This window comes from Nerophis ophidion, linkage group LG05 (genome assembly GCF_033978795.1).
Source record: "Nerophis ophidion isolate RoL-2023_Sa linkage group LG05, RoL_Noph_v1.0, whole genome shotgun sequence".
Lineage (NCBI taxonomy): Eukaryota > Metazoa > Chordata > Actinopteri > Syngnathiformes > Syngnathidae > Nerophis > Nerophis ophidion.
Window position 1 is genome coordinate 2,624,457 of NC_084615.1, and position 25,714 is coordinate 2,650,170.

At 41.9% G+C, this 25,714-nt stretch overlaps 3 protein-coding genes across 5 annotated transcripts in view; 1 reads left to right on the forward strand and 2 right to left on the reverse strand.

Annotated features, from left to right (window-relative positions):
- Positions 1 to 979: 979 nt before the first annotated feature.
- gdf9 (growth differentiation factor 9) lies at positions 980 to 8,672 on the reverse strand. 2 transcript variants are annotated; one of them, XM_061899706.1, is made up of 2 exons: positions 8,151 to 8,672; positions 980 to 2,650 (listed from the first exon to the last, which is right to left on the reverse strand). In XM_061899706.1, exons 1-2 carry the CDS (start codon positions 8,638 to 8,640, stop codon positions 1,752 to 1,754), a joined length of 1,389 nt encoding a protein of 462 aa, XP_061755690.1. In that variant the 5' UTR covers positions 8,641 to 8,672; the 3' UTR covers positions 980 to 1,751. The 2 variants fall into 2 exon arrangements, with proteins under 2 accessions (XP_061755690.1, XP_061755689.1); XM_061899705.1 differs by having other exon boundaries at positions 980 to 2,653; positions 8,151 to 8,670.
- A 9,781-nt stretch (positions 8,673 to 18,453) lies between these two features.
- On the reverse strand, positions 18,454 to 20,788 carry sowahab (sosondowah ankyrin repeat domain family member Ab). The gene has a single exon (XM_061899708.1). The coding sequence runs from the start codon at positions 20,661 to 20,663 to the stop codon at positions 19,563 to 19,565; it is 1,101 nt and encodes a 366-aa protein (XP_061755692.1). The 5' UTR covers positions 20,664 to 20,788; the 3' UTR covers positions 18,454 to 19,562.
- Positions 20,789 to 25,188: 4,400 nt separating this feature from the next.
- The window catches only part of LOC133552502 (septin-8-A-like), a 35,875-nt gene continuing 35,349 nt past the window's right edge, over positions 25,189 to 25,714 (forward strand). The window contains exon 1 of one of the 2 annotated variants that reach the window (XR_009806724.1): positions 25,189 to 25,371. Coding sequence is in view for 1 of the 2 variants with exons in the window: in XM_061899712.1 (XP_061755696.1) it covers positions 25,312 to 25,371 (60 nt within the window). In the remaining variant the exon portion in view is untranslated. The remainder of the gene's footprint in view (positions 25,372 to 25,714) is intronic. The other variant, XM_061899712.1, reaches the window with a different exon arrangement.

Genomic DNA, 25,714 nt, shown 5'->3' on the forward strand with positions numbered 1-25,714 from the left:
AGCATCTCGAACTGTTACCGGGAGGGCATTCCAGAGTACTGGAGCCCGAACGGAAACCGCTCTCTAGCCCGCAGACTTTTTTTGGGCTCTAGGAATCACTAATAAGCCGCAGTCTTTTGAACGCAGATTTCTTGCCGGGACATATGGTACAATACAATCGGCAAGATAGGCTGGAGCTAGACCGTGTAGTATTTTCTCCTCTTTTGTGAGTACCAGCAAGTTTTCTGTGGCTTTCTATGGCTCCTGTGCCACTTCCTGTTTTCGCAACTTGTGAATGTGAAGTGAAGTGTGAAGTGAATTATATTCATACAGCGAGTTTCTCTGGTGACTCAAAGCGTTTTACATAGTGAAACCCAATATCTAAGTTCCATTTGAAACAGTGTGGGTGGCATTGAGAGCAGGTGGGTCAAGTGTCTTGCCCAAGGACACAACGGCAGTGACAAGGATGGGAGAAGCTGGGATTGAACCTGGAACCCTCAAGTTCCTGGCACGGCCACTCTACCAACCGAGCTATACTGATTGGATACTCACTTGGGACTCCCAAGTGAGTATCCAATCGCAGCTTAAGGCCAGCCAGAAGGCCTTACTGACAACTCGTGATCTGATTGGCTATTGCAACTGTCTATCACCTGTAGGTGTCCGTTTGTTGATTCTGAAGACCCCGGGCAGATTTACTTAAGCTAGCTGAATTCTGATTAGATACAAACTGTAACCTAAAGAAAAACACACTGGGAAGAGCATATGACATGAAGAGAATATGAATACTTTTAGATATTTAAAATGTACTTTTATCTTTAATTATGATCATGATCTGTGGTTATGTTAGGCCAGCAGAGAAGACGGCGCACCACTGATAAAAAGACATTTCTTTGTACACACGGACTGGCTTGCATTTCTAAAATTGAAAATATTAAAAGTTGCTCACCATACTGAAGCAATCCTTCGTTATTGTATAAAATGTTAACAAAGACCAAATGTATTCATGCTGTTTGGTTTTTAATTTCCCAACTTTTCAGAGAACACATTTACATTTGATATCCTTACGCTGAACACAGACACACAGTGAATTCATATAATTTGCATAAATACACATGACATGCATTTTGTCGCATTCAACCAGTACAAATGTTTATGTATGCAGTCACTCAGTGACCAGAAGTAATAAATACACCTTGACAGCTTTCATTCTGGACATTATGAAGCCAGCTACCACTCAGACAACTGTTTGTAATGCTCAGGAATAAAATGATATGTAAAAGGATTGATAAGATTTTGTGACTGCTTTTTCCTTCTATTTTTTGGGAGGGGTGGGGGGGGGGTCCAGAACAGGGCTACTTAAAATTTGCGAACTGTATTAAATCAAATAATATTGACGGACCAAAAAATAAGTTAACCAAAAATAACTTAAAATAAGGCAAAATCATATACTATACATTTTCTTCATCAATTGTTTCATATCCAATACCAAATTGTATTTCGTTGAAACACAGGATGCATTTGCATCCTTTCTGATAAGGCATCAACAGAAATGAAATAACTCATATTTTTTTCTTTTCACAATGTTAAAAGACATTGTTTAAGTAAACAAACCTGCTCCAGAGCAAACATTCTATATGCACAATTATTTTAGAACTTGATGAAATCAGCGAGCCTGGTCAGGACATCTTAGGCGTAAATAGCACACCAAACGGGTTCATGGTAATATTCTCTTCAATTTGTTCGGGGGGAGGAGGCCGATTCGGTCGCTTGGTTTAGCGGCAGGTGCACCGTGTCGCGATCATGTCTTCGAACTCCTTGTACGCGTAGGAGCCGTCCTCTTCGAAGATCATGACACTTAGGGGGCTGTAATGGGAGGGGATACACGAGGGTCTGGGCACGGAGGAGTCAAGCTTCTCATATATGATGTTTTGTACCATGGTGTGCACGGGGGAGCCATAGATGAAGCCGATGGTCCTCGGGCAGATGCCTCGACAGTACCTGGGGTTATATTTGGGCGGGAAAACGATCCAGTGATCCAGTTTGAGCTGGCTAAACCTCAATCTGAAATCGTACAAGTCACAGTAACTTGTGGAGAATTCAGAGCTGGGAAGAAGCTCCGGCAAGTGGATGTCCAAGCTTTTATCGCCTCTCTTGCTCTTTGCGGACTCCCTCTTCCGCCGCCTCTTGGCTCGAGCCCTTTGAGTGGCCTTGAAAATCATCTGCTTGCCAAGCGTCTCGGCGGCAGTGGACGGCAACGCCTGGCGAGACGCTTTGCTGTCGTCCTGGAGATAAAGCAGCAGAGGAGGCGGGCCCGCTGTGAACTCCAAAGGACCTTTGTGACCAGCGTCCACAGCTTGCTGCTCTTCAGGGCAGACCACATTGATGAGAAGTTGTATATTCTGCTTGGGCAATTTTGAGAAAGGCCGGAGAAGCATAGTGATGTCGACCTCTAACCAGCTTCCTCTGACTGGGTCGTCCGCTCCGGAGGTGAAGTTCACAGCTCGGTGGATGCCAGCGCACAGTGGACACTTGTTGGAGTGCTCCTGCTCCTTGATGCTCAGGTAGCACACGGAGTTGACGTGGGCCGAGTTGTACAGCAGCGTCGCCCTCATTAGCTGCTCCTTTTCTCGAACTTGATCAAGGCTGTAGGACAGATCCAGTTTGAAACTTTCTGCTGGAAAATGTAAGAAAACGCAAAGTGATGTGTTACAATACGACTTTTCATACTGGATTTCTAAAAAAAGCAGGACAGTTTATTTGATCTAAGAATTGTGAATTGCGTGTTACAATGGCCAAGCTCTAAAAGTCACCTATAATACAAAACTAGGGCTGGGGGATACTGGCTTTTATTAATATCTCGGTATTTTTATGCCATATTGCGATATATATCTCCATGTTTTGCCTTAGCCTTGAATGAACACTTGATGCATATAATGACAGCAGTATGATGATTCTATGTGTCTACATTCAAACATTCTTCTTCATACTGCATTCATATATGCACATTTTAAACTTTCATGCAGAGAGGGAAATCACAACTAAGTCAATTGACCAAAAGTGTATTTATGAAATAGTCTTCATTCTCTCACGGATGACTTTTTAAATGAAAGAACAAATTAGTAGTGCTGCTAACTTTTGTAGCAACACTTGTGTTGCATACTTTACATATTGCTGTTGTCTGCTGAATATCTGAAGCCAAACCACCGCTAGATGATGGACCCCCTGCTCTTTATTTTGGGGTATTAATTGTTTTTCCTCCATTTATGATCAGTTTCTCACCTTCTCTCTCTCGTAATGTCACTCGGACCGCTTGCACGACCTGCCTCAGCTAACGTTAGCCAGGCTGCTACGTGTAACGCTACACGCACGACAGTATGTGACGTATGTAAGAAGGTGGGCTTGTTTTACGTCTCTGTGAGAAGGAGTGAGAAACGCCTGTAGTGTAATGCCCGCAGCTAAAAGCAACCGCGTGAGAAGGTATAGTTGAATATCACGATATAGTCATTTTCTATATCGCACAGAGACAAACCTGCGATATATCGTTTATATAAAAACTTTTCTTACCTGTCTGTACTTTTTTTTGTATATTTAAGATAGGGTTGCCTCAATACCAATACATTGGTACTTTTTGATAATTTTTAAAATAAAAGGGGACCACAAAAAAAAATGGCACTAATGGCTTTTTTAGCAAATAATCTTATGGAACATTAAACATATGTTTTTTTTTTATAGCAATTGTGTCCTTAAATAAAATAATGAACATACGAGACAACTTGTATTTTAGTAGTAAGTAAACAAACCCCTGATTAGTCTGCTGGGCGACATATACAATATATCACAGGTTTGTCTTTGTGCGATATAGAAAATAACTTTATCGTAATATTCGATTATATGTTCTCACACCGTTGCTTTAAGCTGCGTGCATTTAATTACTAGCGATTCTCACTCCTTCTCATCTCCCAGAGACATAAACCAGCCCGCCTTCTTACGTACGTCACACACATGCTCTCGCTGAGAGCTAATGTTAGCATGGCTAACGTTAGCTGAGGCAGGTGGAGTTGCATTTAGCTGCGGTCATCACACGACACTCCTCACTCTTCCTCGTCTCTCATTCTGACAGAGACGTAAAACAAGCCCGCCTTCTTACATACGTCACATACTCTGGCGGGCCTAGCGTCATAGCTCTCGCCGATCAGAGAGGTAGTAGCATGGCTAACGTTAGCTGAGGCAGGTCGAGCGAGCGGAGCTTGCGACAATACAAGAGAGAAAAGGTGCCAAACTGATCACAAATGGAAGAAGAAGAATAAATGCCCAACATAAAGAGCAGGGGGTCCATCATCTGGCGGTGGTTTGGCTTCAAGCGGGAAGATACTCAGCAGACATCAGCAATATGCTGTTCAATGTATAAACTATGATGATTAACCTGTGTGATGACTGTATTATTGTTGTAAGCACAATAACAATGGCGCGCAATTTGCAAAATGTGCAACCGCAAATTTAATGTCAAATTAAATCAAATCTAATCAAATGTTTATTGGCTTCATCACTATACAGTGTACATCCACGACAGAACTACTGACTAAACTACTACCAAGTGTGGATTCAGGCCGGGTGACTTATTTCAAGTTCCAGGTAACCCTACATTATTATATTTCATAATTAGTAAACCAAGTTGTGGTAGTAGTTTAGTCAGTAGTTCTGTCGTGGATGTACACTGTATAGTGATGAATCCAATAAACATTTGATTTGATTTGACATTAAATTTGCAAACTGCGCGCCATTGGTGTTGTGCTTACAACATTATGCTGATAGTATATATTTGTACCATGAATTGATTAACGTGGACCCCGACTTAAAGAAGTTGAAAAACTTATTGGGGTGTTACCTTTTAGTGGTCAATTGTACGGAATATGTACTGTACTGTGCAATCTACTAATAAAAGGATCAATCAATCAATGCAAAGTATGCAGCAGAAGTGTTATTACAGAAAGGTAGCAACACTATTAATTTGTTCTTTCATTTAAAAAGTCACCCGTGAGAGAATGAAGAGTATTTAATAAATACACTTTTGGTCAATTGACTTGTGATTTCCCTCTCTGCATGAAAGTTTAAAAGTAGCATATATGAATGCAGTATGAAGAAGAATGTTTGAATGTAGACACATAGAATCATCATACTGCTGTCATTATATGCATCAAGTGTTCATTCAAGTGTAAAGCAAAATATCGTAATATCGTATATCGCAATATGGCATAAAAATATCGTGATATTAATAAAAGCCAATATCGCCCAGCCCTAGTATGCAGTAAAATATTGTGTCATTTCTCATTCTAATATGTTTTCAACATTATAAAGGACAAGCTGTACAAATGAATTATTAATCAACTTGTTCATTTTACTGTTAAAGTCCTACTGAAAGCCACTACTAGCCACCACGCAGTCTGATAGTTTATATATCAATGATGAAATATTAACATTGCAACACATGACAATACGGCCTTTTTAGTTTACTAAATTACAATTTTAAATTTCCCGGGAGTTTTTTCTTGAAAACGCCGCATAATGATGACGTGTACGCTTGACGTCACGGGCTGTTAGGAAGTATGAGCGCTGCACACACACACAGCTAAAAGTCGTCTGCTTTAACGGCATAATTACACAGTATTTTGGACATCTGTGTTGCTGAATCTTTTGCAATTTGTTCAATTAATATTGGAGAAGTCACAGTAGAAAGATGGAGTTGGGAAGCTTTAGCCTTTAGCCACACAAACACATGGTGATTCCTTGTTTGAAATTCCCGGAGGTGAAACTTTACTATGGATCAGAGCGGTCAAGCCAACATGGATCCCGACCGAATGTCAACCAGCAGGTTTCGGTGAGAAAATTGTGGTTAAAAAGTCAGTTCTTACCGGAGAAAAGCTGAGCTTGTGCCGTCCATAAAGCTGCCGTCGACTCCCCTGAGACACTGGCGTCAACACACCCGTGGACACACCCCTCCGACTATCAGGTACTATTTAACTCACTAAAACACTAGCAACACAATAGAAAGATAAGGGATTTCCCAGAATTATCCTAGTAAATGTCTCTAAAAACATCGGAATCCGTCTCAATGCAATCGCGTTTTTGTTTTTTTTCTAGTCCGTCGCTATCAATATCCTCAAACACGAAACTTTCATCCTCGCTCAAATTAATGTGGAAATTGTCGTTTTTGTTGGAGGCTCCCATTATAAACAATGTGAGGATGTGAGGAGCCATCAAACATGTGACGTCATCGTCTGCGACTTCAGGTAGAGGCAGGGCTTTTCTCCAGTTGCCAACTTTATCCTGGATGTTCTCTACTAAATCCTTTCAGCAAAAATATGGCAATATGGCAAAATGATGAAGTATGACACAGAATGGAGCTGCTATACCCGTTTAAAAAGGAACATTTCATTTCAATAGGCCTTTAATATCTGGTTAGTTTCTGTTTCAACGTGTTCTATCTACACTTCTGTTAAAATGAAATAAACTTTTATTCTTCTGTTCTGGCACGTGCACACAAAGGGCCCTATGGGTGCTGGAGACCCTGCCCTTTTTTGACTCGTCTTAAAAAGTGCCCTCTGCCTGTATGTTTTTTTATTTTTATTTATTTCTTTAAACAACATTCATACATTTCTGTCAGGGATGTAAAAAAACAAAACAAAACAAAAAACATCGGTACAAAAACTCCACGTTTTCTTATAATACAGGGTTGTTTGAGCCTGCACTTCCCGCCAGAGAGAGAGAGGGCGAGTGAGTGAGTAAGTAAAAGGAGAGAGAGCTAACTGCGGCCCTGAGGAGACGTGACAGTGGAGCAACTTCAACCTGTGAGTTATGGTCTAGTCGCCGTCCACTTCAGCATCTAATATGGCTCATATTTCAGAAAAACACTGTATTATTATATTATTCAAGGTGACAGCTTCTGTTTTTGCCGGACGTCGGAGCACAGCGCTTCAATTGAGCACGGCACATCAATTCCACACGGAGCAGAGCGGATCGTGCGGGACAGGAAGTAGTGTACAAAATACAAAATCGAGTTATTTTTCAAAATAAAATGCACTGTTTACGGCGGATCACATTTCTCTCACAGTAGAGGTTTAGATATAAAGTTGTGTTGCGTTTCAGTTGTTTAGTCCGAGCATTAAGCGAGAAAGACTAAGTTACAACTTGATTGTGTTTTCATCAAGTTAAGGGAAGGAGGACAGATTTTCACATTGAAGTTTATTCCATTTGGGTATTTTTTTTTTCTTTTCGAAGTTCATGTTGCACTGTTCAATATTAAAGTGCTTATCTTTAACAAAAAATAGCCTAATAATAAACCAGTGTTTTGTTGCTTTTCATGTCTTCCAAGCCTATGATAATGTGAACTAACTCATGACAGTAATTTGTTGACACAAAAGAAATGGCAATCACTTTTACGTACAAAGGACACACAGCTAAGTAGTTAGCTTCCTATTAGCCAATTTAATTTTACATTAATTTCCATTTTGTGTAAAGCAGTGGTCCCCAACCACCGGGCCGTGGCCCGATTGGTACCGGGCCGCAGAAGAATTTATTAATTTTTAGTAAAATTTTTTTTTTTTTTTTAACTAAATCAACATAAAAAACACAATATACACTTACAATTAGTGCAGCAACCACAAAAACCTCCCTTTTTCATGACCAAAACGTCCCTTTTTCATGACAAAGAAAAAAAAAAAGGACATCCCTCCACCCCCCCACCTGGGCCGCGGGACAAATTATTAAGCGTTGCTACAAAAAGGTTGGGGAGCACCGGTGTAAAGGACCAAAGAACAATTTCCTGCCCTTTTCTGACTTTGAGCCCCTGCCCCTCTAGAATCATGTGCACGTTTACACAACTTAAGTATCGATCCAACTTACTTCCAGGGTCCATTACATTTCTCATCATTTAAGATCTCACGTGTCCAGGGATTTCCTGAGTTTATAAACATAATCCACATATGCGGTCCTCTCCAAGGTTTCTCAAAGTCATCACTGTCACTAGTGTCCCACTGGGGGTGAGTTTTTCCTTGCCCTTATTTGGGCTCTATTGAGGATGAGGATGTGGTTTGTGCAGCCCTTTGAGACACTGCTGATGTAGGGCTATGTCAATAATCATTGATTGATTGATTGAAGTGTCGTGTGTCGCTCACCTTTGTGTCTTTTTGCCAGACATTGGTCCTGCGGCTTGATCAGTCTGACGACGTTGTAGCGCAGTCCCGCCTCCAAAGTCCTGTGCGCCCTGGACGTCCTCTTGTAAACATCCGTCAAATACTTGATGTACTTCTGCTCGGGTTTGACCTTCTTCCTGGAGGCCGGGTTCCAGCCGGAGCCTCCGTGCTCGGACAGCGCTTTAAGCAGCGGGGAGAAGATGCTGCCGTAGGCGGCCTGGCCGGCGGGGTGCAGCGCGTCCGTGCGGCCCGCGGAGCAGCGGCCCGGCGGCGGGCGGCTACTGCTGGCCAGCAGCAGGAACATGACGGCGCGGAGACAACCGACGACAAGTGATATCAACATTGGCGTCTTCTGTTCATCCGAGAGAACGAACACGAGGGCTCCGGGCCCAAAAACTCGGCTGCTGAGCGCGAGCCAGGCACACGTGGCACTTGGCGGGCAACACGCGCAGGTGTTGCCAATCGGCGGCATTTACTCTTATGACGTCATCAGGCCAGCACGCGAACCAGGAAGTCGTAGTCATTGCTTTTTTATTACCTTTTTTTTCATCTATTGAACAACAAACACACGTTTAGAACTCACACAAAAGTCAAGACACTTTCAACAAGGAAATAAAACAAAAGCAAATATCAATTGTTGATGACTGAAGTACTGATATCGACCAAAGCTCCTCATCCCACCCCCCGGATTGTAAATAATGTCAATAATTCAATGTATATACTATGATGATTAACTTGTGTGATGACTGTATTATGCTGATAGTATATATTTGTACCATGAATTGATGAAACAATTGGGGTGTTAGCATTTAGTGGTCAATTGTACGGAATATGTACTGTACTGTGCAATCTACTAATAAAAGTATCAATCAATGTTTATTTATATAGCCCTAAATCACCAGTGTCTCAAAGGGCTGCACAAACCACAACCACATCCTCGGTAGAGCCCACATAAGGACAAAGAAAAACTCACCCCAGTGGGACGTCGGTGAAAGTGACAATGATGACTATGAGAAACCTTGGAGAGGACCGCCTTGAAAAAACAAAGTGGAATTTGACATTCTTTTACTGCATTTGACACCCAGAATGTACATGAAAATAAAGAATGTGTCACGCCAAATTTCTTCCCCCCTACAAAAAAAACCTTCCCCCCCATTTACTTCCGGGGTCATGATTAATACAAACGTTTTGTTAACGCTATATTCTAAAAATACAGACGTTTTGTTAACACTATATTATAAAAATACAGACGTTTTGTTAACGCTATATTCTAAAAATACAGACGTTTTGTTAACACTATATTATAAAAATACAGACGTTTTGTTAAAACTATATTATAAAAATACAGACGTTTTGATAACGCTATATTATTAAAAAACAATTTACAAACACGCCCTGCGATGAGGTGGCGATTTGTCCAGGGTGTACCCCGCCTTCCGCCCGAATGCAGCTGACATAGGCTCCAGCACCCCCCGCGGCCCCAAAAAGGACAAGCGGTAGAAAATGGATGGATGGATGGATGGAGGACACTAACCAGGAAATTCCTGGAGAAGGGCTGCTCGCGTTAAACAGTTTTTAAAATGCGTTTGTGTGTTAGTTCTTGTCTACTGTTTTTCTTTTTCTTTGCCGATCATATTGTAAACGTATGGTGTGGCTATGTTGCGTGTTAATTTGGAGATGCTCCATGCATATTATGAGATAAAGCACCATTGTCAAACTTTAGGGCCAGGTCTCATTCTATGTGGCCCAGCCAAAGCTTGGAAATAATGTGCGATAATGAAGAGTTTTCTGGCTAAATGTATTTAGACTTAGACAGGGACAAACTTTATTGATCCACAAGGGAAATTGTTCCACACAGAAGCTCAGTTACAAAGAATGGAAAGGGTAAGGATGAAAAGGATAATGCAGCTTATGTTACCCTCAGTGGTTTTACAGAATATATTTTTTATGAATTCTTGCCAATTACTAACTATATTGAATACAAATTGCCTAAAAAAGCTGGCGTTTAGACTGTCTCTCTACCCTAAAACATTAACCCTAAACAATACACATATTTCAAACACCAAAGGGTACATTGTAGTAGGTTGAGGCAGCATGATGGAAGAGGGGTTAGTACGTCTGCCTCACAATATGAAGGTCCTCAGTAGTCCCGAGTTCAATCCCGGGTTCAGGATCTTTCTGTGTGGAGTTTGCATGTTCTCCCCATGACTGCGTGGGTTCCCTCCGGGTACTCCGGCTTCCTCCCACCTCCAAAGACATGCACCTGGGGATAGGCCCCTCCCACCTCCAAAGACATGCACCTGGGGATAGGCCCCTCCCACCTCCAAAGACATGCACCTGGGGATAGGTTGATTGGCAACACTAAATGGTCCCTAGTGTGTGAATGTTGTCTGTCTATCTGTGTTGGCCCTGTGATGAGGTGGCGACTTGTCCAGGCTGTCCCTGCGATGAAGTGGCGACTTGTACAGGGTGTCCTTGCAATGAGGTGGCGACTTGTCCAGGGTGTCCCTGCGATGAAGTGGCGACTTGTCCAGGGTGTCCCTGCGATGAGGTGGCGACTTGTCCAGGGTGTCCCTGTGATGAGGTGGCGACTTGTCCAGGGTGTCCCTGCGATGAGGTGGCGACTTGTCCAGGGTGTCCCTGCGATGAGGTGGCGACTTGTCCAGGGTGTCCCTGCGATGAGGTGGCGACTTGTCCAGGGTGTCCCTGCGATGAGGTGGCGACTTGTCCAGGGTGTCCCTGCGATGAGGTGGCGACTTGTCCAGGGTGTCCCTGCAATGAGGTGGCGACTTGTCCAGGGTGTCCCTGCGATGAAGTGGCGACTTGTCCAGGGTGTCCCTGCAATGAGGTGGCGACTTGTCCAGGGTGTCCCTGCAATGAGGTGGCGACTTGTCCAGGGTGTCCCTGCAATGAGGTGGCGACTTGTCCAGGGTGTCCCTGCAATGAGGTGGCGACTTGTCCAGGGTGTCCCTGCAATGAGGTGGCGACTTGTCCAGGGTGTCCCTGCGATGAAGTGGCGACTTGTCCAGGGTTTACACCACCTTCCGCCCGATTGTAGCTGAGATAGGCTCCAGCGCCCCCCGCTACCCGAAGGGAAAAAGCGGTAAAAAACGGATGGATATTAGATTAAAATACAATTTTGACCTGTAGAGGCTAACAGTGTATCTTTGTTGTCACAGCAGAGGAAGAAGAAACTGTTAGGGAAATTAGATTTTATTTAATTTTTCTTAATGACCTTTATTTGTAAATTACAAACAGACAAAAAACAGTAATCGAAATAAGTACAAAACAGCTCCAGGGGGTTGTAAATTCAAAGGAACAAAAATAAAATACAAATATATATATATATATATATATATATATATATATAAACAAAGTGCAAAGCCATAGGACTACCCAATTTCAGTATCATCGTTTTCACAGCTTTTTTGTTGTTAGAGGTAGAGAACGTTTTAATGTAGAGTTCCTAATATTTTTTAAAGGAGGGAAATTAGATATGTTTTCTGTGGTTCACCATCATCATAAAAATATGTATGTGTATATATATATATATATATATATATATATATATATATACATACATATAAGCTACATTGCTTAACACGTCCTTTTTGTTTGTCATTCTAAAGAAGGATGTGCATGGATACAGCAGCCGATTCATTATTGTGCAGCCAAGTATCGCTATGTACTTGTTAGCCCGCTACCAATGACCGTTATATGTCATTCTCTGAATACTGGCTTCATGAATAATACATGAGTGTCTCTCCGACATCTCTCAAAGCTTCGTCCCACTTCTCTCCCAGAGAATGAGGCCCGTGTTGTTGTAGCCATGACAACCACATGTCCACTAAATGATCTGATCTGCATAATCAAGTGCACACATCTTATTAGAATGGTTTGGTTTAGTGGATTTAATAACAATAAGAGTACAACAAAACAAACACAGGACAGTGAATTCATGACTCATTTTAAGACAGAACTAAAGATACGTCAAATAGAAAAATAATTTAACTACTTGCTGACAAAATGATAAATATATTCTATAAATAGTCAATATGGATACCATGTATAGACAGCAACAAGTGCAGGACAATACAAAACAATACAATACAAAACAATATATTTCACTGGATTTTCATTTGTATTGCCATACTCTCTACCTAAATTACTCGCACTATTTTGTTCAATTTAGTAGTGAGAAAAAAAATGTGGTTACAGTATATTGAGATCTTTAGAGGTCTTCTACTACACAAAATTGACTTTTGAATGCCGTTAAAACCCGTCCCTCAAGCCCGTTTATTGAAAACCACAAATGAGAACAATCTATCATCACATTCACTTGTGTTATTTTCCAGAAGAGCGCTGACACAATCACTTTAGAACAGGGGTGTCAAACGTACGCCCCGAGGACAGGTTTTATCCGGCCCGAGGGATGAGTTTGCCAAGTATAAAAATTAGCTGGAAAATTTTTAATGAAAGAAACTGTTCTACATGTGTCCACTGGATGTCGCTATAGCAAGTCTTTGTGTCTTTGTAGATCAGGGGTCAGCAACCCGCGGCTCTTTGATCACTCTGGTGGGGCTCAGCTGTAAACTTGCAGACCTTCCCGACTTTACTGGGAGATTTCTGATCTCAGGGCCTTTCCCTAAAATTGTCTGAGGTATGCTAACTGCGATTTTCACTCAGTCAGCAACATTGAGGGCGGGCTGGGATTGCATTGCCCATACCATCTTCTTACACATGTAGTAGTGCCCGCTGTTACACAACACTATGCGCGTGCCGGCCGGTCACGGATTGAGTAAAACCTCTGTTACAATCCTCAAGCGATTGCAAAGCGTACTTGTTCAACAGCCATACAGGTTACACTGAGGGTTGTGATATAAACAACTTTAACACTGTTACAAATATGCGCCACACTGCGAACCCACACCAAACAAGAATGACAAACACATTTCGGGAAAATATCCGCACTGTAACACAACATAAAAACAACATAACAAATACCCAGAATCCCATGCAACCTTGAGTCTTCCAGGCTACATTATACACCACGCTACCACCAACCCGTGGCGGCATAGCTCGGTTGGTACAGCGGCCGTGCCAGCAACTTGAGGGTTGCAGGTTCGATTCCCGCTTGTGCCATCCTAGTCACTGCCGTTGTGTCCTTGGGCAAGACACTTTACCCACCTGCTCCCAGTGCCACCCACACTGCTTTAAATGTTACTTAGATATTGGGTTTCACTATGTAAAGCGCTTTGAGTCACTTGAGAAAAGCGCTATATAAATATAATTCATTTCATTTCATAACCCTCCCCCACCCCGCCTGCGTCGGTTGAGGTGGGTGGGGTTGGTGGTAGCGTGGTGTATAATGTAGCCTAGAAGAGTCAAGGTTGCATGGGATTCTGGGTATTTGTTATGTTGTGTTACAGTGCGGATGTTTTCCCGAAATGTGTTTGTCATTGTTGTTTGGTGCGGGTTCACAGTGTGGCGCATATTTGTAACAGTGTTAAAGTTGTTCATATCACGACCCTCAGTGTAACCTGTATGGCTGTTGAACAAGAATGCCTTGCAGTCACATACGTGCGTCAGCAGACCACAAACAACACGTGACCTGACTGCTAAGCTGTTTGTGCAAGTTGTGGAGGGCACTAAAGATAGTGCCATCGTAACACGCCTTTATTGTGTTGATTGGGTATTGCTCAGCAGACGTCCGAGGGAATAATCACTCTGTAACCCGCGAGTCTCCCGGACAATGCTAATAAGCGACATTAGGGACGGCGTGGCGCAGTGGGGAGAGTGGCCGTGCGCAATCCGAGGGTCACTGGTTCAAATCCCACCTCGTACCAACCTCGTCACGTCCGTTGTGTCCTGAGCAAGACACTTCACCCTTGCTCCTGATGGGTGCTGGTTGGCGCCTTGCATGGCAGCTCCCTCCATCAGTGTGTGAATGTGTGTGTGAATGGGTAAATGTGGAAGTAGTGTCAAAGCGCTTTGAGTACCTTGAAGGTAGAAAAGCGCTATACAAGTACAACCCATTTATTTATTTCAAACTTACTGGCCGCACTAACATCAAATCTTCATATTTAATTTCGGGCTGTGTGTCTAAGACCTCTGGTTAATTCATAGCACAAAGCAAAAGAAGACTCTGTATGCAGTGTAATTTCATTTTAAATTTCAAGAGTCTTGTGGCTCCCATTATTTTCTTTATTTTGTGAAACGGGTCAAAATGGTTCTTTGAGTGGTAAATGTTGCCGACCCCTGTTGTCGATGATGCAACATATGCACAAAATGAACATCAGTCGAGGGAAATGAGCAAACTACATAAATAACATCCTGTAATTTCATTTTGATATTATTTTATCTTGATGGATTGAAAATTCCCACCAATGAGTTGACTGATCAATATTATCACATCATTTATTCAGAAAGTATAAAAAACGACAACTATAGATAGAAACTATTAACCGCCACATGTTAGTGTAAAAAAACAACAACATCATGATTTGCACATTTTCAGAATGTGCTTGTTCTATTTTTAAACAAAGAAAACAATCTCAACTTGTCTTTATTTTTAAGTTATTGTGGTGTGATTTTACCAGTCCGGCCCACTTGGGAGTAGATTTTTCTCCATGTTGCCCTCGATCTAAAATGACTTTGACACCCCTGCTTTAGAAGGTTTTTTGTCTTCATGACAGGATGCCAAAAAATTGTGAAAAACTAATAAAGGGCTTTGCGACACATCCTGAAATAAAGTTTGCAGCTTAGCCAAGTTTAATCAATTTGTTTTTTTCAGTGAATAAGATAAAGCAGGGGTCACCAACGCGGGCACCAGGTCGCCCGTAAGGACCAGATGAGTCGCCCGCTGGCCTGTTCTAAAAATAGCTCAAATAGCAGCACTTACCAGTGAGCTGCCTCTATTTTCTAAATGGTATTTATTTACTAGCAAGCTGGTCTCGCTTTGCTCGACATTTTTAATTCTAAGAGAGACAAAACTCAAAATAGAATTTAAAAATCCAAGAAAATATTTTAAAGACTTTGTCTTCACTTGTTTAAATACATTAATTAATTGTTTTTACTTTGCTTCTTATAACTTTCAGAAAGACAATTATAGAGAAAAAATACAACCTTAAAAATGATTTTAGGATTGTTAAACACGTATACCTTTTTGCCTTTTAAATTCCTTCCTCTTCTTTCCTGACAATTTAAATCAATGCTCAAGTATTTTTTTTTTATTGTAAAGAATAATAAATACATTTTAATTTAATTCTTCAATTTAGCTTCTGTTTTTTCGACGAAGAATATTCGTGAAATATTTCTTCAAACTTATTATGATTAAAATTCAAAAAGATTATTCTGGCAAATGTAGAAAATCTTAAATCTTATTTCAAAGTATTTTGAATTTCTTTTACATTTTTTGTTTTGGAAAATTTAGAAGAAATAATGATTTGTCTTTGTTAGAAATATAGGGCGGCATAGCTCGGTTGGTAGAGTGGCCGTGTCAGCAACTTGAGGGTTGCAGGTTTGATTCCCGCTTGTGCCATCCTAGTCACTGCCGTTGTGTCCTTGGGTAAGACACCTGACCCACCTGCTCCCAGTGCCACCCACACTGCTTTAAATATAACTTAGATATTGGGTTTCACTATGTAAAGCGCTTTGAGTCACTTGAGAAAAGCGCTATATAAATATAATTCACTTCAATTTGTTGTATATTCTAACAAAGTGCAGATTGGATTTTAACCTATTTAAAACATGTCATCAAAATTCTAAAATTAATCTTAATCAGGAAAAATTACTAATGATGTTCCATAAATTCTTTTTTTTAATTTTTTCAAAAAGATTCGAATTAGCTAGTTTTTCTCTTCATTTTTTTCGGTTTAATTTTGAATTTTAAAGAGTCGAAATTAAAGATAAACTATGTTTCCAAATTATTATTTTTTTTCATGTTTTTAAACCGTTCAATTAAGTGTTTTTTCATCATTTATTCTCTACAAAAAACCTTCCAAGAAAAGGAAAAAAAAATGTATGATGGACTGACAGACAGAAATACACATTTTTGAGGTGGCGACTTGTCCAGGGTGTACCCTGCCTTCCGCCCGATTGTAGCTGAGATAGGCGCCAGCGCCCCCGAAAGGGAATAAGCGGTAGAAAATGGATGGATGGATATATACATATATATATATATATATATATATATAGATTCATTTATTAAAGGTAAATTGAGCAAATTGGCTATTTCTGGCAATTTAGTTAAGTGTGTATCAAACTAGTAGCCCTTGGCATTAATCAGTAGCCAAGAAGTAGCTCTTGGTTTCCAGAAGGTTGCTGACCCCTGTACTAAAGCATAGTGATGCTGTGTGTAATATTAGCACTGTAGCTCATATCACTATAGCGCTATTTTAATGTTCTTGAAGGAACCCTCTTGAAGGAATCACTAAAGAACTATCTATCTATTACACACCTCCTGTTTCACTCTTCACTGTTAGGTTGTTGTATGTGAGGTATGGCATCTAATGTTACGTAGGACAAGTGCAAGTGTTACAGTGTAGTGGATCAAGTGCACAATAGCGCTTATTAGCGCTGGACAAACACAGGTCATTAGCGTTAAAGCTACAGACACACAAAACAGTGCGTTTCCGACAGGCCAGGGGTCTCGAACTTTGGGCCACACAAAGTATTTACTTTGAACTAAAATTTTAACAATGTGACTGAATTGAACTAAATTGCACTAGACTACTTCTACCAGCAGATATAAACATGGCATGTCTGGGCAGATTTCTTCCACAATTTTTTTTTTAACATTAAAGGGGAACATTATCACAATTTCAAAAGGGTTAAAAACAATAAAAATCAGTTCCCAGCGGCCTGTTGTATTTTTTGAATTTTTTTTCAAAATTTTACCGGTCCCAGAATATCCCTAAATAAAGCTTTAAAGTGCCTTATTTTCGCTATCTTCGAAACCACTATCCATTTCCCTGTGACGTCACACAGTGCTGCCAATACAAACAACATGGCGGTTAGCACAGCAACATATAGCGACATTAGCTCGGATTCAGACTCGGATTTCAGCGGCTTAAGTGATTCAACAGATTACGCATGTATTGAAACAGATGGTCGGAGTATGGAGGCAGAGAGCGAAAACGAAATTGAAGAAGAAATTGAAGCTATTGAGCGAATAGCTATTGACGCTATTCGGCCATAGCGTGGGTGTACCTAATGAAGTGGCCCATAGCATGGCTGCCTTATTAGCATCGCCGGTAAAATGTGCGGACCAAACGATCAGGACTTTCGCATCTTGTGACACTGGAGCAACTTAAATCCGTCGATTGGTAAGTGTTTGTTTCGCATTAAATGTGGGTATCTAGTTTCAAATGTACATACAGCTAGCGTAAATAGCATGTTAGCATCGATTAGCGTAGCATGTTAGCATCGATTAGCTGGCAGTCACGCCGCAACCAAATATGTCTGATTAGCACATAAGTCAACAACATCAACAAAACTCACCTTTGTGATTTGGTTGACTTAATGGTTGCAAATGCATCTGCAGGTTATCCATACATCTCTGTACCATGTCTGCTTTAGCACCGCCGGTAAATAGCATGTTAGCATCGATTAGTCTAGCATGTTAGCATCGATTAGCTGGCAGTCAACATCAACAAAACTCACCTTTGTGATTTGGTTGACTTAATGGTTGCAAATGCATCTGCAGGTTATCCATACATCTCTGTGCCATGTCTGTCTTAGCATCGCCGCTCAAATGTACAGACAATCTGGTACATTCAATGGGGGTCTGGCGGCAGATTTCTTGCCAGTGGTGCAACTTGAATCCCTCCCTGTTAGTGTTGTTACACCCTCCGACAACACACCCACCAGGCATGATGTCTCCAAGGTTCCAAAAAATAGTCAAAAAAACGGAAAATAACAGAACTGAGACCCGGTGTTTGTAATGTGTTGAAAATGAATATGGCGGGTGTGTTACCTCGGTGACGTCATGTTCTGACGTCATCGCTAAAAGAGCATAAACAGAAAGGTGTCTAATTTGCCAAAATTCTCCCATTTAGAGTTCGGAAATCGGTTAAAAAAATAGATGGTCTTTTTTCCGCAACATCAAGGTATATATTGACGCTTACATAGGTTTGGTGATAATGTTCCCCTTTAATAACATACCTGACTGAGATCAAGTCCTTGGGCTCAAATACTAGTCTGGCCTCATAGCCCTGCTGTAGTGTGTAGCATGCCAGGCATTATCTGGGCATGTGATAGAGGAATGCACAGCACAGGGTTGAAATTCAATTTCCATTAAATCAGGTTGTTTATAATAATCCCTGCGATGAAGTGGCAACTTGTCCAGGGTGTACTTCGCCTTCTGCCCGATTGTAGCTGAGATAGGCACCAGCACCCCTCGCGACCCCAAAGGGAATAAGCGGTAGAAAATGGATGGATGGATAACTAATAATTATGCTGCTAGATCCAGCATGTTGCATTCAATGTTTATTCCCATGGAAAGTTTCCAACTTTGAATACCGTATTTCCTTGAATTGCCGCAGAACATATAGTATGTGCCTGCCTTGAATTACTGCCTGGGTCAAACTCACTTCCCAGAATAATTAGCACATGCTTAGTATTACTGCCCGGTCCAACTGGTGACATCACCAGTGACACTCCCTCCTGTCATCATTTTCAAAATGGAGGAGGCTGATTTCAATACTGATCATTTGAAATCACAAGGGAAGAGGGGTGGCAGAGGGGTTAGTGCGTCTGCCTCACAATACGAAGGTCCTGAGTAGTCCTGGGTTCAAATCCAGGCTCGGGATCTTTCTGTGTGGAGTTTGCATGTTCTCCCCGTGAATGCGTGGGTTCCCTCCGGGTACTCGGCTTCCTCCCATCTCCAAAGACATGCACCTGGGGATAGGCCCCTCCCACCTCCAAAGACATGCACCTGGGGATAGGCCCCTCCCACCTCCAAAGACATGCACCTGGGGATAGGTTGATTGGCAACACTAAATGGTCCCTAGTGTGTGAATGTTGTCTGTCTATCTGTGTTGGCCCTGCAATGAGGGGCGACTTGTCCAGGGTGTACCCCGCCTTCCGCCCGATTGTAGCTGAGATAGGCGCCAGCGCCCCCCGCGACCCCAAAAGGGTAGTAAATGGATGGATGGATAAAGGGAAGAAGATTAAGAGCTATTCAGTAGGATTTAAAGTCCAAGCTTACATCACACTCAAATTTTTACTGCATACTTTGGTAAGTGGCGGAGTGAGAAGAGGTTTTAAAATAATTAGCGCATGCTTACTTTTACCGCATGCCTTTGGTAAGCGCCGGAGTGAGAAGATGTTTTAATTAATTAACGCCCCGGCGGCAATTCCAAGGAAATACGGTATTCTTGGAATTGTGCAAGCCTACTCATGAGTGAACTTTGTTGCATGTTTTTGCTTCCTGTGAGGCTGGAAGAGTTTACTAATGGTGTTAAGACCTTTAGCCTGCTCCTTGTTGTCCTCCTCATCCGTCTCCTCCCAGTGTTTGGATGGCTGCACGCCTCCCAGCAGGGTCCTCAGCTCCTCCGGAGCACCTTCCCCCAGGTAGTGGTGGGCCTTCTTGCCGTCGTTGTCCCGCTCGTCCACGCTGGCGCCGTAGCGCCGCACCAGCAGCAGCGCCACCTGGCTGCGGCCGTGTATGGCGGCGATGTGCAGAGGCGTGTAGCCCCCGTGGGCTTTGGTGTTGACGTCCACGTGGGCGCCTCTCCTCTCGGGGATCTCCACCAGCTTGCGGATCATGTCGCCGTGGCCGTCCTTGGCGGCCCAGTGCAGCGCCGTGTAGCCCGACATGAAGTCCTTCTTCTGGGCCAGGCGGGGGTCCTGCAGGAGCATGGCGTGGACGTGCCCCCACAGCCCGGCGGCGCACTTTACCAGCCACTCGTGGGCCAGGGGTTCCAGGGGCACCGACCCACAGCAGTCAGCGCCGTCCCCCTGCCTCAGGCCTTTATTGGGCTCATCTTTCTCCATCTTCGCCCCATTTGGTGGGGCTTCATTTTCATCGCAAAGTGGGTGAGATCTTTTCTCTGGAGGTGTGGAGCCTTTAGGTGGGGAAGTGACAGCAATGACGGCACCTACTTGATTTCCAGGGATGTTCAGGACTTGGACGGTGGTGTTGGAGGCGCTTCTTTGCAAAGTCTTGTGTGTCTTCACGCGTGACGTGTACTTCTTATTCTTCTTCTTCTTGTTGTTGTTGTTGTCCATGTCCGGAGAAAGTGTTGGAGCGTCTTCCTCCTGGACCACGAAGTCCTGGTAGCGTTTCTTCACGGCCACGAACTTCACGCCGTCCGTCTGCCGGACCACCGCCACGCTGTTCACCAACGTCTTGAAAAGCTCCCTCTTGTGCTGCCTGGCCGCCGGGGCGCCGCCGAGGATGAGGCCGCCGAAGTGGCTGAGCAGCTCGGCGTTGCTCACTCGGCCTCCCCGCTCCAGTAAGAAGGATAACACGGACTCTTGGGTCAAAGCCATCGCGTCGCCGCCTAAGCGCGCCGGAGAAAGAAAATAAAGCCTCAATGACGGAAGGGACGGATTACCGCCTCCATGTTGGTCCTCCGCCAACCTGCCGCTTCCGGTGGATGGATAATAGGAACGGGTCGATACAAATACCGACGCTGATACCGTGTCGGTAGTGGTGCTGCTTTTTTCAGTGACGTACCCAGGGGTCAGCAACCTTTTTCAAACCTAGACCTACTTCTTGGGTACTGATTAAGGCAAAGGGCTACCAGTTTGATACACACTTCTATAAATTGCCAGAAATAGCCAATTTGCTCAATTTACCTTTAATAAATAAATCTATATTTATACATCTGTTAGAGCCAAATACACTTTCTGCCGGTCAAATTGATGACGTCACTAAAGGGGCCACGTACCTGTCTATTTAGGGAGGAGTCAGGATGTTGCCCAGGTGTTGCTGAGTACAGGCACAACAGTTTTTGACTGTGCCAGGCTAGTGTTTGTTTGCTCCCGTTTATTTTCTGTTTTTGTACAAAGTGTTTTATATAAATGTGACTTTATGAAATTAAATATTTTTGTTAAACATGGACACAATTTTGGACATCAATTATTAGCCAGCTGCACACGTCTGAACTAGCTTCATTTATATTCGGCAACCAGTAGTAGTAATAGTATAGGACTTTACCACTACAATATATATATATATATATATATATATATATATATATATATATATAAAATGGGTATTTCTGTCTGTCATTCCGTCGTACATTTTTTTTTCCTTTTACGGAAGGTTTTTTGTAGAGAATAAATGATGAAAAAAACACTTAATTGAACGGTTTAAAAGAGGAGAAAACAGGGAAAAAAAGAAAATTAAATTTTGAAACATAGTTTATCTTCAATTTCGACTCTTTGAAATTCAAAATTCAACCGAAAAAAAGAAGAGAAAAACTAGCTAATTTGAATCTTTTTGAAAAAATTAAAAAAATTTATTTATGGAACATCATTAGTATTTTTTCCTGATTAAGATTACTTTTAGAATTTTTATGACATGTTTTAAATAGGTTAAAATCCAATCTGCACTTTGTTAGAATATATAACAATTTGGACCAAGCTATATTTCTAACAAAGACAAATCATTATTTCTTCTAGATTTTCCAGAACAAAAGTTTCAGCAGAAATTCAAAAGACTTTGAAATAAGATTTAAATTTGATTCTACAGATTTTCTTGATTTGCCGGAACATTTTTTGGGGAATTTTAATCATAATAAGTTTGAAGAAATATTTCACAAATATTCTTTGTCGAAAAGACAGAAGCTAAAATGAAAAATTTAATTAAAATGTATTATTCTTTACAATAAAAACAAAATACTTGAACATTGATTTAAATTGTCAGGAAAGAAGAGGAAGTAGTTTAAAAGGTAAAAAGGTATACGTTTAAAAATCCTAAAATAATTTTTAAGGTTGTATTTTTTTCTCTATAATTGTCTTTCTGAAAGTTATAAGAAGCAAAGTAAAAAAAATAATGAATTTATTTAAACACGTGAAGACCAAGTCTTTAAAATATTTTTGGGGATTTTTAAATTCTATTTGAGTTTTGTCTCTCTTAGAATTAAAAATGTGGAGCAAAGCGAGACCAGCTTGCTAGTAAATAAATAACATTTAAAAAATAGAGGCAGCTCACTGGTAAGTGCTGCTATTTGAGCTATTTTTAGAACAGGCCAGCGGGCGACTCATCTGGTCCTTACGAGCGACCTGGTGCCCGTGTTGGTGACCCCTGAATGTACTCCAGTAGTTCTCAAATGGGGGCACGCGTACCCCTGGGGGTACTTGAAGGTATGCTAAGGGGTATGTGATTTTTTTTTTAAATAGTCTACAAATAGAAACATTTCAAAAATCCTCAATGAATATATTTATTGAATAATACTTCAACGAAATATGAATGTAAGTTCATAAACTGTGAAAAGAATTGCAAGAAATGGGTCGTACTTGGATAGAGCTTTTCGACCCTTTACTAAGTGGTTACTAAGTGGTTACTAAGTGGTAAGTGCTGCTATTTGAGCTATTTTTACTCATCTGGTCCTTACGGGCTACCTGGTGCCCGCGGGCACTGCGTTGGTGACCCCTGCTATAGACAGCCATTTTAAACTAGACAAACAAGTCAATGGCATTTTAAAATTGTGTTTTTATCATCTTCGTCTTTTAGTAAAGATAAAACCGTTTTTATCTTTTAACCTTTTTGAAGAAGTGGTGCATGCTTTTATTTGAAGTGGCCTGGACTACTGCAATGCACTTTATGCTGGCATTAGCCAAAAAGCTCTCTCCCGGTTGCAGTTAGTCCAGAAGGCGGCAGCAGGACTTTGAACAGGGGCCAGGAAACCACAGCATATAACCCCAATTCTTCAGAGTTTGCACTGGCTCCCTGTTCATTTTAGAATTGATTTTAAAACATTGCTCCTTGTTTTTAAATCTTTACATGGACTGGCACCTCAGTATATCTTGAACCTCATCCAAATTTACACTCTTGAGGTCCGAGAGCCAGCTCCAGCTCGTGGTGCCCAAGACCAGACTTAAAACCAGGGGAGACAGGACCTTCTCTGTGGTCGGCCCTAATCTCTGGAACACTCTGCCCCTCCATCTTCAAACTGCTTCCACAGTGGACTCTTTTAAGTCTCGTCTTAAGACCCACTTTTCAATCAATCAATCAATCAATCAATCAATGTTTACTTATATAGCCCTAAATCACTAGTGTCTCAAAGGGCTGCACAAACCACAACACAAACCTGTGTTGGGTGGAAGATAATACCCAGATTCTTTACCGTGTCGCCTTGTTTAATTGTTTGGTTGTCAAATGTTAAAGTTGTATTATTAATCCTCCGTTGTCCTCTGTGTTTTTATACTTTTTGATTTCTATTTTACTGTTTTAATTGATTTTACCCTTTAAAGGGGAACATTATCAGCAGACCTATGTAAGCGTCAATATATACCTTGATGGTGCAGAAAAAAAGATCATATATTTTTTGAGCCGATTTCCGAACTCTAAATGGGTGAATTTTGGCGAATTAAACTCCTTTCTGTTTATCGTTCTTTTAGCGATGACGTCAGAATGTGACGTCACCGAGGTAACACACCCACCATTTTCATTTTCAACACATTACAAACACCGGGTCTCAGCTCTGTTATTTTCCGTTTTTTTGACTATTTTTTGGAACCTTGGAGACATCATGCCTGGTGGGTTGGTTGTCGGAGGGTGTAACAACACTAACAGGGAGGGATTCAAGTTGCACCACTGGCCCCAAGATGCCAAAGTGTCTGCCGCCAGACCCCCATTGAATGTGCCAGAGTGTCTCCACATTTGACCGGCGATGCTAAGACAGACATGGCACAGAGATGTATGGATAACCTGCAGATGCATTTGCAACGATAGACAACGAAATCACAAAGGTGAGTTTTGTTGATGTTGACTGCCATCTAATCGATGCTAACATGCTACACTAATCAATGCTAACATGCTACGCTAATCGATGCTAACATGCTATTTACCGGCGGTGCTAAAGCAGACATGGCACAGAGATGTATGGATAACCTGCAGATGCATTTGCAACTATATTACGTTTCCTTCCACCCACATTTAATGCGAAAAAACAACGACTTGCCAATCGACGGATTTAAGTTGCTCCAGTGTCAAAAGATGCGAAAGTCCTGATCGTTTGGTCCGCACATTTTACCAGCGATGCTAACGCAGCTATTCGGCCATGCTATGGCTATGAATAGCATCAATAGCTTCAGTTTCTTCTTCAATACTTTCATACTCCAACCATCTGTTTCAATACATGTGTAATCTGTTCAATCGCTTAAGTCGCTGAAAACCGAGTTTGAATCCGAGCTAATGTCGCTATATCTTGCTGTGGTATTCCCATTGTTTGTTTACATTGGCAGCACTGTGTGACGTCACAGGGAAATGGCCAGTGTCTTCGCAGAGAGCCGAAAATAAGGCACTTTAAAGCTTTATTTAGGGATATTCTGAGACCGGTAACATTTTGAAAAAAACTTCAAAAAATACAACAAGCCACTGGGAACTGATATTTATTTATTTTTTAACCCTTTTTAAATTGTGATAATGTTCCCCTTTAAAATTGTTTTCAATCATATTTTATTTTATATTGTCTTTATATTTATTAATTTTTTGTTTTTATTCAGTCATTGGTGGAGGATAATATTTTTGTTTTCAATATTGTTTTTAACATGGCTGTGCAGCACTTTGGAAACGTTCTTGTTGTTTAAATGTGCTATATACCCTAAATAAAGTGGATTGGTTTGGATAAATGATTCCCGGGCGCGGCACAGCTGCTGCCCACTGCTCCCCTCACCTCCCAGGGGGTGACCAAGGGTGATGGGTCAAATGCAGAGGACACATTTCACCACACTTAACGTGTGTGTGACAATCTTTACTACTTTAACTTTAATAACTTAACAGCGTCGACTACTGGGCGCCAGCTTGGCAACAGCGACATCCAGTGGCCTCGGCTGGAAATACAGTTGTGTGATAGGATTAAGTACAGCAGCCTCCATTGGACTGTGGACTAGCACACAGAAGGAGGGCTGTCATGTCCTCCAGCGCTGACGGGGTTTTGCCTCCAAGTGGCCATATTCAAAGCTGGTGATGAGGAGGGACGCTGTCACACTTGTGACGATGGCCGCCAGCGAGGTGGACGTTTTTGCGGTGAGTATGCGCGTCTTTCCCACTCGAGTTTTAGGTGTAGAAGTGCAGGGATGCGTGCGTGCAACAAGGAGGGCTGCGGGGTTTGGAGAGTGTGCGCAATGACTCGAGATAAATGCGGATTTTCTGCTGCGGCTGCACACAGAGAAAAGATGCGCCGTGCAGAAAGGGAGACACTTTTTTTTTGGGGGGGGGGGTGTTGTTGCGCACGCAGGCCTGTCATGAACATGTGCGTGCGGAAAGCAAACATGTGAATGAAGCCACGAAGCAAAGCAGCAGCAGCTAAGAGGATAAAGCTGCAACCCTGTCAAGTGACTTGCTTGAACATCTTTTTGCAGCAGACCTT

What these genes read in the sequence shown, in the direction of transcription:
- sowahab (XM_061899708.1), bottom strand. Translation starts at nt 20,663, where the DNA reads ATGGCTTTGACCCAAGAGTCCGTGTTATCCTTCTTACTGGAGCGGGGA.
- gdf9 (XM_061899705.1), bottom strand. Translation starts at nt 8,640, where the DNA reads ATGCCGCCGATTGGCAACACCTGCGCGTGTTGCCCGCCAAGTGCCACG. An exon ending in TCTGGCAAAAAGACACAAAG is followed by an intron (nt 2,654 to 8,150) that starts GTGAGCGACACA and finishes TACATTTTCCAG; the next exon opens with CAGAAAGTTTCAAACTGGAT.